The sequence below is a fragment of the Elephantulus edwardii genome, unplaced genomic scaffold, assembly GCF_000299155.1.
Source record: "Elephantulus edwardii isolate Elephantulus edwardi_28Jun2011 unplaced genomic scaffold, EleEdw1.0 scaffold00119, whole genome shotgun sequence".
NCBI lineage: Eukaryota > Metazoa > Chordata > Mammalia > Macroscelidea > Macroscelididae > Elephantulus > Elephantulus edwardii.
In genome coordinates, this window is record NW_006399869.1 from 10,770,590 (window position 1) to 10,782,708 (window position 12,119).

A 12,119-nucleotide genomic window follows, 5' to 3' on the forward strand; every position below is an offset into this window, starting at 1 on the left:
AGAATCCTATATCCAAACATATTCAGGCTGAAGAACTGGACAGATATAGGTGTCAATTAAACAAGTGCATCACAAGCTAACTAACACAACTTGAGCAAAATCCAACAAATATCTCTTTGTAATCACCTCATCAGCCAGTGTACTGAAAGGACAGTGTCATACACTCAAAAAAGCGTAAGGATCAACTCGATGTTTACAAATACACACAAGTACAATCTATACAGTAGTACTCATGCTTACTGACACATATACACACCCATCTAGTCAGGCTTGCAGAGATGGAAAAGAAAGATAAATACTATAGCTTTAGTCAATAAGACTCTTGCTTTTGTTTCATTAAAATTCATACCCATCTCTTCAAACCAACTGGTTTCATATTCTTTATTTAGTGATTCATAGTTATTAATTGAAGACATTACAAATCTGAATTGAGAGCTCTGGATTGAGGGGAACATTTTCTCTCCCTGCCCACTCTGGAGGTAGGCTGTGTCTCTTTATTTTTTATTTTATATTAGTTTGCTTATAAAGTTCATATACATTGCGTCCACACTATTCTTCATTCACATTTTATTTCATACAATCAATCCCATGCATTATGGTGGGGTTGGTTTTTTTTCTATTTTGTCAGAAAGATTCTTTTATTTTTTTAAATAATTTTTTCTTTTAATTGTCATGTTAACAAAAGTTTACAGAAAAGTAGATTTTCATTCATTCCTTGTTGCACATTTTACCCCTCTCCCTCACTACCCCCCCTCAAGTTGGCTTTTTTCTTTTCACATAATGGTATAAACACTGGTTTTTTAGGGTTTTTGTTTTCTTTTTTAAATTTTATTATTTTATGTGTGTGTACCGTCAAATCGGATCTGACTGGTACGGGAGGAAATTGGCTCTCCTTCTCTAGCAGAGCATCTGGTGGATTCGAACCTCATACCTCTGGGATTGCAATGTGGCTTCTTGCCACTAGGCCCAATGCAGTATGTTTTATAAAATTAATCACCATTGGACTTGGTCTTTTCACGAGGATCCTTCCCATTTCCTTTACCCTCTTCCTCCATCCACCAAACTGTGCAAACCTGTGGTTTCATCCCTTCCCATCCTCAACCTTCCAATCCCATTCTTCGCTCCTTGGCTTCCCATGTATGTTTTACTATTTATCCTTCTAATTTTACAATAATGGTCTTCTGCAGTGTTTGTCCTTATGAGACTGAGTTTGTTCACTTAGCATAATGCTCTCCAGTCTCTCCCAAGTTATGTAGTATTTTTCTAAATCATTGCTACTGAGTGCTTCATAGTATTCCACTTTGTGAAAATACCACAATTTCTCACTCTATTCAGTTGCAGTTGGACATTTGGGCTGTTTCCATGTTCTTGCAATGGTGAATAACATTGCTATGAGCATTGGTGTATAAATCTCCATTTGTGTCTCAGTTCTAATTTCTTTAGGGTATATTCCTAGGAGTGGAATAGCTAAGTCACATGGAGGTTCTATGTTCAACTTTTTGAGGAAATGCCAAGCTGTCTTCCAGACTGGTTGTACCATTTTACAATCCCATCAACAATGTATGAGAGTTTCCACCTCTCCCCATCCTTTCCAACATTTCTTGCTTGCTGCCCTACTGAATTTTGCCACTACTACTAGGGTGAGATGGTATCTCATTGTGGTTCTGACTTGTGTCTCTTATTGACAGTAATTTTGAGCATTTTTCCATGTGTCTGTTGGCCATCTGAATGTCTTCCTTTGTGAAAAGACTTTCCACGTTTTTGGCCCATTTTGTAATTGAGTTATCAGATTTTTTTTTTCCTTCTGGAGTCCCAGGAGCATTCTGTAAACTTTTGTTATGAGACCCTTGTCTGAGATGGTATTGTCCAATGTTGTTTCCCAGTGGGCAGGTTTTCTTCATCTTGATGCATTTCTACTCCTGGACCATCTCCATGTGGCTTCACATCTCTCTTCCTCAATTTTGGCTTGGTCTCTTTCTTGCTTAATCTCTTTCATTTCACAAAAGAAGTCTGGCTCAAAATATACTTACATTAATACTGTCTCATTAATATAACAAAGGTAATCCACGATCACATGAGACTATAACCATATTCCTCTGGTTACGGTTATAGCACAGGGGTTAGGATTTACAACATTTTGGGGGGCACACATTCAATCCATAACAGTAAGATTTATGCTGTATCATCTCACTTTATCACTTTTGTTGAGAGAAAAATATTCCAAGTGTAAAAACTGCATTGCCATTTAAAAGTCTACTCTTTCACACCTTATTCACATATTCCAGAACAATATTCCCTCAACAAGGCATTATTTCCTACAAAGAAATCTTAATGATCCCATGGGGTTTTTCCTCTGACAGGTGATTTTACCTGGTATTTTGGGAGCTGCTCCTTGGCATGTTGTAAAAAACCCCCAGAAGAACTATGGGAAGAGAGGCTGCTGCTGCTGCTGCTGACGCTGCTGCTCATACTGCCGCTTCCTTGACAGCACTTGGCTGACATTTTCATAGAGACATCCTCTGTGTTCTAAGTAAAGAGAGACAAGCATGCTAGAGCACTGCAAAGCGTATCAATCTCATCAACATAGCCTTCATTTAACTTTCAACTCATTGCCATTAAATTGAAACAGTCGCAAAGTTGACCCACCAGCGGGTTTTTGGAGGCTGTAAAATCCCACAGGAGGAGCCTGCCTATTTTTCTCTCTTGTGCTTTGAATGACACACTTTTAATACTTCTTCAGAAGCAACTGTGTAAAGACAGTCATGAGGCTGAGTATTTGAAGAATGAAGTGGTCAAAACTCTGACATGGGAGCTTCTGTGACTCACACAGCATGTGATGGAGATAAGTCCTTTAAAGGCCAGAGGTAACATAGGATTAGCTACTAAACTGTCTCTAAACTGACTCTACTGCTAGTTTTTATAATGGTATTATAAAAGTAAAAAGCTATACCTAGATTAATTTCCACCTTCTCTCTCACAAAATATATACTCCCTACTGAAGCACCCTGCACCCTCTATAACCTGATTTATGCTGAGTCTCATTTGCCTTTCTCTTGTGCAGCTTTTGCTGGGAGAAACATGAATGCAACTGCAGTTTATCTAATCTCCAGTGTGACAGTCACACTGGTGGTCTAATGCAAATGCCTGCAGTCATGTGCATGACACAAACTCATGACGTATTTTGTTTGCCAAGGGGAGAGAGATGGAAGTAGGAAAAGAATGTAAAGAAAACTCAAAATAGAGATGCTGGTTCACTACCGTCACTCTAGCAAAGATGACATTCAAACCCTTGTTTGGTTATTCCAACACTCCTTCAACACCCTCCTCAGACTTAGTCTTTGTTGTTAGATGCCCTTGTGTCAACTATGACTCACAATGACCCCATGAACAACAGAATGAAACCTTGCTCTATTCTACACCATCCTCACAATATCTGTGTTCAAGCTCACTCTTGTGGTCACTGTGGATTTAGCCTTGAGCATTTAAAGAGGCTTGGTGATACAATGGTTACAATACTTAGCTGTAAACCAAAGGGTGGGGAGTTTGAGCCCACCATCTGCTCCTCAGAATGTAATGGTCGGCTTCAGTAAAGCTTTACACCTGCCCTTGGAAATTATGAGGCAGTTCCTATGCTGTCCTATACTGCAGCTCACTCTGAGTTGAAGATCAACTACAACAATGGGTTGGGTTTGGATTTTAAACAAACCTATGTCACAAACCAAGGCGCTCTGGTAGCACAGCGCATTATGTGTTGCCGTGCTATCAGACAGGCTAGCAGTTTGAATCTATCAGCTGCTCTGGGGAAAAAATATGGACTGTCTCCTGTAAAGATTTAGACTCAGAAACATGGTGGACAGTTGCTATGAATCACAATTAGATCAAGGGCAGTGGGCTCTGATCATGGCCAGTGTAATTACTTCTGTTATAAAGATCTCACTGATTTTGAAAACTGATGCAAATTTTTCTACTCTACCATCACGACACCTTTAAGAGCCCTAGCGAGGTGGTATTCATATTCAACAAAACGTATCTACTGAGACCTTCAGGAAAATGGAATGATGACAGAAAAAAATCTCCAACCTACTAAATAAAGAGTCAAGGTACTGGCTCACCTAACTTCTGATACCCATCTACCATTACAGTTTGCTCTAAATCACCCGAGGGATTTTGGCCCCCATCCCCCCACTTACCTAACAAGCCCAGCAACTATTGTAATGATTAGCTACCTGGCAGAATTCCACCTTTAAAGCCCCGTGGAAGCCACCCAGCAAGACTGCCTTTAACCAAACACTTCCTTCCTGCAGAAATGATCTTTATCAAAGGAGGAAAACAGCCCTGTGGCCCTGATGAGACAAAAACTGTGATATAAACTATTCATTAACTCAGTCATATTAACTTCTACAAATCATTAGAATGTGTTCAGTATAAAACAAACAAACAAGAAGAAAAATCAAAGCACAAACCAACCTGCCACCATTCAGTCAATTTCCATTTATGACAACTGTTAATGGGGTTTGCTTGACTGCTAATGTTTATGGAAACAGATTCACTCATCCTTTCTTTCATCATGCTACAGCAGCCAGCTGCAAGCCGCTTCTGCCACTCGGGCAGTTTTCTGCAGTTACAGGTGGAAGAGATTGAGTACTGATTGAAAACAATCAATACAAATGGTGTTATTGTGTGGGCATATGAATATATGTTGAAAACAATGTGAAACTGGTGAAATCTAGAGTTACTGTGGATTGATTGGTGTGGGAATCTCCGATGGTTCAATTCATGCATTCAGCCACTAAACAAACAGTGAGATGTTTAAATCCATCTCTAGGTGCCTTGGAAGAAAAGCCTGGTAATCTAGTTCTGAAAACTCAGCCAAAGAAAACCAGGTCCAGCCCAGTTTCACCCTGGCACACATGGGGCACTATGAGTCAGACAGGTTCAGCAACAATTGGTTTATTGGTGGACTGGCAGGAGACTCAGGCAGACCGGACTCCGATCTTCTCCTTGGACATATAACTTTCCAGTCCTGACTCCACAGGATCAAGAGTTAGCCTGTTCTCCCTCTATGTGTCTTCAACTGCTCCCCTCCCTGTACCTACCTCCCCATTACCTATAAGAAAGAAAAAAGAAAGAAAATGAAATAAAAGCTTTTCTGGCCAAATATATTTGGAAAATATTCCCTTTTGGAGGTAACAAGGCATCCTGCCATACTGTAGCTCTATAGAAAGATAGCTATTTAACTTTGTCTGAACCAATGCTATACATATCTATAAACATCTACCAAAATACTGAGCAGAGTGATGTATTCCTCTCCCTTAAGCTAACACTTCATGAATTTCAGAGTCTTTCTGAAATTTAGAGTTTTTCATTTTCCCATTATGTGTCATACTGGGCATCAAAATCCTGCAGCATTCCAACTTGACACAAATCTGCTTCTAGTACTATGGGTAGTATATGACCAAGTTCCTGTCCTGATTACTTGCTACTTGCTTTACCTATAATTTATTAATGAGAACACACAAAAAAATATGCCTTGGAGTAAAAAGAACAGAAACCTCTGCTTACGTTGCTTATACTTTTTCTCCATCATTAATAGCACTGTCCAGAAAAGCCCAAAAAGAAAGTTGTGATTTAATAAATGATTGGTCAGAGAGGTGGTAAAAACACAAATAAAAAAGATGAAAGTAAACCAGCATATCATACCTGAGCTGCCACCTCTTCAATCTTGTGAACAGCTTTAGAATCAAACAAGACTTGTCTGCCTCTCCTTTCACAGTCCTGGTAAACGATTAGGCGAATCTCATTCAGATCAAATTCCGAACATGACCAACTGTGGAGTAAAAGGGAAAAATCAATTATGTTACCTGCAACACTTGGGATGAGCTTGAATGGATAAGCTGATAAACCTGTGTGCACATCAAAAGGCTACAAAAGTATATGGAGAGAGTGACTCCCCCCTCATACCTGGGCAGTCTGTGAGTGCACTTGGGATAAGGAGCAGCCTTGTCTTCAAACTCCTCCCAAAACAACAAAATAACCAAACCCACTGCCCATCCAGCAGTCAGACTCATATGAGTCAGACTAACAGCAACTTTCATCTGGTTGCCGAGGCAAGACTGTAAATCTTCATGGGAGACTGTCCGTCTTCTTTCCTCAGGAGCAGTTGATAGATTTAAACTACCACCTTTCTGGTTAACAGCTCCTTACATTACACAGGGGCTCCTTGTGGACCCCCGAAGTCCATACAAATACAGTCAACTTTCTATGAAAACAGTTTCATATGTTCCTCAATAGGAAGACCATTTTAAACAGTACACCCTGAAAAGAAAGCTCTTCCTTTTGAAGCTAGCTCAGACACAGCAGTCAAAAATCTCAGATAAGGAGAGATGATAAAGCTGGAAACCTGGGTTCTGGGGGCCACCCACTACTCTATCAATAAGGAGGGAACCATTTGGCAGAAGTCAATAGAGTGTGTCCTCTTCTTCTTTCATCTACTCACCCATGCTCAGGTCAAATTAAGAGGAAATCTGTCCTAAAATGGAACCTTTTATTCCATTATGACTGTCTCTAACACAGGTTTTGGAATCCAACTGCATCAACGTGCAGTATCTAAGTTGCTAAGAATAACCAAAGAGAAAGCAAACATATTATGAAGCAAACAAAGATATTGAGATAAAGTTCCTATGAAGAAAGAGTAACCTTAACGTGAGTAAAGGAGTAAAAGAACTGAGGAAAAGGTAATCATTGAAAATGCACTGCTTTGGGCATACTCATTTATTGATCCACTAATTCTAAGACCACATATTTAAATGTTTACTATGTGAAGGAGCCCTTGGAGCATAATTAGTTATGTGTTGTGTTGCTAATTAAAAGCGGACAGTTCAAATCCCACAGCTGCTCCACAGGAAACAGGGGAGCCATCTCTCCCTCTATAAAGACGTATAGCTTAAGAAACACGACGGAGAATCACCATGAGTCAGAACTGACTCGATGCCAGTGCGACATTTCAGGCACTGCAGCATATCTAAGGCAGTCAGGAGTTAATTAACCAAACAGACTTAGCACCTGCTTTCACAAAATCATAATTTAAGGGGATTGTTGCTATGCACCACTGAAGTCGTAACTGACTCATAGCTACCAGCAAGTGGATTTTCAGAGGCAGTAAAATCACATGAGAGAAGACTGCCCGTCTTTCTCCCAAAGAACAGCTGACGGATTGGAACGATGTGCCTTTGAGTCGTCAGTGTAACTTCTCACCACTTAGCCACTAAAGCTCCCTGTAACATATATTTGAACCAGGGTATTGGTAAAGAATATTGACTATGTACCATGTTGTTCTTGTTATTTTCCATCAAGTTGGAACCAACTCTAGCTGACCCTCCAGCAGATTTTCAGAGACAGTAAACTGCATAACAGGAGATCTCCCATCTTTCTCCTGAAGAGCAACTGGTGGATTTGAACTGCATGCCTTAACACTATACAATTAGAGCTCCCTGAAAAGAACAAATAAATCAGTCACAGAAGAAATACAACCAAAATGCTCCTTAGAAGCAAAGAAGACTTTAGAAATATTGTGAAGACAGGACAATCAATAGAAAAATATCATGTTTGGTAATGTGGTTGGACAACTTCATAGTGTTATAATTTACAAAGAATGCTTTTTTATTTGGAAAGCTTAATAACACAAAAGTCAGTTTAGCAGAGGACAGACTTTCCAGAAGAGTTAAAATTTAATAAAGAGCACAACAGATAATTCTAAATATTCTTTTTTAAATTTAAAAAAAAAATAGAAGATATGAAAAGGGAAAAGTATACATGCCAAACAGTTCAATTATTTTATCCAAATGCCTAAAATGTATTTTACAGAACATGAGAAAAATCTTATTCTTCTTTCACATCAATATAGTTTTTTGAAGCTTTGTCTCACATACTTTGGGTATGTTGCCAGGAGGGACTAGTCCTTGGAGAAGGACATCGTGCTTAGAAGGGTGGATGGACAGTACGAGAGATGAAGACCCTGGATGAGATGGATTGACACAGCGATTGTAGTAATGGGAGTAGGTGTGTTAGTGACAATGAGTTTGGCTCAACATAGGACAGAGTCAAGAGCTGTTGTTCACAGGATTGCTCTGAGTCACAGGCGACTCAATGGCAAAAAACAACAACAACAACAACGTTTACGTTACAAATTTTTCATTTACTACCACTAATATGGAATGGTCCTTGGGTGTGAGGATGGTCACTTTGTCTCTACTTGGGACATACTGGGAAGAGTCAGGTTCAGCAAAAAAGAGGAAGACTCTCAACAAGACGTACTGACAGAGCAGTTGCAACAATAAATAGGCTTTAAATGACTGTGAAGATGGTGCAGGATGGGACAAACTTTCATTGTGTTGTACACAGGGCTGCTATGGGTCAGAACTAACTCAGCAGCACCTAACAGTAACAACATCAGCTGAGAGAATCAGAGAAGGTACTCTGGTAAAGGAAAGGACAAAAGGAGTGAGACAGTGATTCAACAGGAGACAAGCCTGAGATCAAATCTCATCTCTGCCTACCTAAGTAGTACCTGTGGGGTGTACATAAATCTCATTTTTTTTCCTGTACTTGAAAAGGCAATGGATTCCAGCAGACAAATACTAGGTTTTTTTAAATGCAAGACTTCTTGTATCCCATCATTCTATAATTTCAAGTTTGTTATAATTCAGAATTTATGAACAAACTAAAAACTAACCTTCTTATTCAATCTATTTAGTATTTTCTCTGATCACTTGCTATGCATCTGAAGCAGGACAATGAATAAGGATGACAGAAAAGAATCACTGCCTTTGAGCTGTGGTGTTGGAGAAGAGCACTGAGCATCCCACTGACAGCCAGGAGAACAGATATGTCATGGAGAGGGTGCAGCCAAGTGCTCTTTGGAGGCAGGAATGATGAGGCTTCACCTCATACACTTTGGGCATGTTGTTAGGAGGGACTATTCCTTGGAGAGGGACATGATGCTAGTAAGGGTGGAAGGTCAGAAAAGGAGAGGAAACCCCTTGACCAGGTGGACTGACATGATGACTCCTACAACGGGCTCTTTGTGTGTCAGGAAGTGTCAGGATGGCACAGGATAGAACAGAGTTCAGATCTTTTGTTCATAGAGTTGCTATGAGTCTTATGTGACTCAACTGCACTCAACAACAACACAAAACAGTTAAGGGGCACAATAAAATGAAGAGGAATGCATAGTTCATGTTCTCAAGGAACTTAATATCTAGAGGAAGAGATGATTATTTAGGTCTTGAAAACAAGAAAAAGTGGCAAAACAGAAAGAAAAAGGGAGGAAACCGGAAAAATGTTCAGAAGCAGCAGTATTTTAACTAGCAAAGCCACAAAGGATGGCAATGATTAGATAGAGAACAAACGGGGAGAAACTCAACCAAGACTGAGGGCACAGCACAAGCCTAAAGCAACAAACCATCCAATGTCAAAGTCTTGAATAGTTAGAAACGAATTATATAAGAAATAACACTGGAAAGACTGTTTCAGACCATTATCTTGAATTCTTTGCCACTGAGTATGTGTATATTTTGATCTACAATCAGCAGTAGTGTGCCATTCAAAGTTCTACAGAGAGAAAATAACATGATTTAGCCTGTGTGTTAGCAACAGAACTCAAGTGGGTGGAGATCTGTTTCAGGGCAAGTACAGAAGAATTATTAACTTGTATTCCCTGGGTTCCAGGAGTCTTGGCTAATTTGGGAGACAGGAAGGGCTGTACAATTTGCTGCAGAAGGATACACTGGTTCTTCAAAATCATTTCCCACACTAGTGGTTGATTCTTGAGTTTCACAGGAATCAGGTTAGAAGAGGACAAGAGGATGTCCCAGATGAAAACAGTAACATCTTTTCCTCTTGCTCTCACACAAGGAAGTAACTGTTTAGTCAAGCACAAGTTCACATGAAAAGTTTAAAGAGCAATCTTGTGATTCAAGAATGTTACTGTTTAAATAGTCAGGTATGACAGGGAACTTTAAATGATCCAAGGAAAGGTAAACTGTAAGCAAAACAAAGCCAACAATGAACAACAAAACTGGAAAATACTATCCATTTAGCAAATACTTATTTTGCATACCTACTGTGTTTCAGGTATTCTTCCAGGTATTGGGATAAAAGAGTGAGCCAATCATAGTACCTGTTGTTGGTAGTGTGTGCCATCAAGTCAGAACCAACTCAGCAGGGTTTCATGGGCATTTTTAGTTGCACAGGAGGATACTGCCCATTCTCTTTGCTCAGAGCAGCTGGTGGATTCTAACTGCACATCTTTGAGACTGCAGCGTAGCTTCTTACCACTAGGCCGCCAGAGTCACTAATCATATAGTTATAGTCCTAGAAAATATACTGTATCTACTATGATGCTTTCCCAATCACTCTTACACCTTATTTTCTTTCCCCCCATCAACCTCATGATTCCTTCTTCATTAAAAAAGTTCACAAATACAAATATAAAAGTCACAGAAGATTTTCTCAAAAAAGCTCAAATGACTATTATTTCAAAATAGGGGAAGACTACGAGTGGAGGAAATAGGGAAATCATACTCAAGATGGCAGAGTTCTCACCCTGTCAGCACAATTTAATGTACATTATTTCTCACACAGTAACATGCTATGTATTTTAAAGGGGGCAGGGGAATATGTAAATAGATGGCAGTAATGGATCTGGATTGCATCTCAGTGTCAAGAAAACAAAGATTCTTACCCCTGGACCAATAGGCAACATCATGACAGATGGAGAAATACTGAAACGGTCAACAACTTCATTTTACTTGATCCACAATTAACATCCTTGGTACCAGCAGTCAGAAATCATGAGATGTAGTGCACTGGGAAAGTTTGTAGTTAAGAACCTCTCCTAATTACTGAGGAGTAATGATGTCAGTTTGAGGACTAAGGTGTGTCTGATTCAGGCGATCGATAGTCTTTCCAATCACTTGCTATGCATCTGAGAGCTGCACCATGAATAAAGATTACAGAAGAATTGATGCCTTTGAGCTATGCTGGAGAAGAGCACTGAACCTTCCATATATGGCAAAAAAAAAAAAGAACAAACAAGTATGTCTTAGAGAGGAAGGATGCAGCCAGAGTGAGTGCTCTTTGGAGGCAAAGATGATGAGTCTTCACCTCACATACTTCAGGCATGTTGCTAGGAGGGGCTATTCCTTGGAGGACATGATGCTCATAAAGGTCAGAGAAGGCAAGGAAGACCCTCAACCTGATGAACTGACACGGTGACTGCCACAATGGGACCTAACATGTCAGAAGGTGTGAGGACAGCACAGGACAGGATTCAGATCTGTTGTTCACAGGCTCGCTATGGGTCGCCCTTGACTCAACAGCACCTAACAACAATGGATTTAGAATTCCTTCTCTTTTTAGCTAGTTTAGTATTTCCAGGAGGATGGCTAATAGGGCAAGTATTTTACTGATTAGAGACTTTCTTTTCTTCTATTTTATGCAAGATTCATATTTATAGCTATTGAGTCAGAAACAATTCATAGCTGACCCCTCAGTGAGTTTTCAAAGGTTGTAAACTGAATGAGAGGAGATGCTCATTAAGACCACCAGAGAGGTGCCACTTGGGGGTAGCAGGGTAAAGTCCCTTTGGACTTCATCACCAGAGCTCCTTACTGCTATATAAGACTGTTGTGTCATCAAGTCAAATCGCATGGATGACTATCCATCTTCCACAGAGCACCCAGCTGATTCAAAACACCTTCCTTTGGATTGGCATCCCAACTAAAGATAATTCCCTATGTAAGGTTAGGAAAATTAACTGCCTATTATAATTTGAAGGGAACTGCAGGAAAAGAAATCACTAATGAATAGTGTTCTATAGTCAAGAAGTAGAGTGCTTCTAAATTCCCATCACAAGATTTGATTCATAATGCTAAACTACAGATTACAATGTTAAAAAGTTCTAATTATATAAAAGCAAATAGAACAACAAAATAAACAAAAAAAAACAAAAGGTTCTAATTCGTACACTACGTATTACAGCTGCTAATAAAATGGTCAGTGCTTCTAACCCACCTGCTGTTTTCTGCTGTTCTGCAGAAAAAAGATAGGCAGTTCTCACC

At 39.6% G+C, this 12,119-nt stretch overlaps 1 protein-coding gene across 1 annotated transcript in view; it reads right to left on the minus strand.

Annotated features, from left to right (window-relative positions):
- The window catches only part of FNIP2 (folliculin interacting protein 2), a 163,599-nt gene that overhangs the window by 70,656 nt on the left and 80,824 nt on the right, over positions 1-12,119 (minus strand). Inside the window, exons 2-3 of the mRNA XM_006892778.1 lie at positions 5,701-5,827; positions 2,371-2,526 (exon numbers count right to left, since the gene is read on the minus strand). Coding sequence (XP_006892840.1) covers positions 2,371-2,526; positions 5,701-5,827 — 283 coding nt within the window. The remainder of the gene's footprint in view (positions 1-2,370; positions 2,527-5,700; positions 5,828-12,119) is intronic.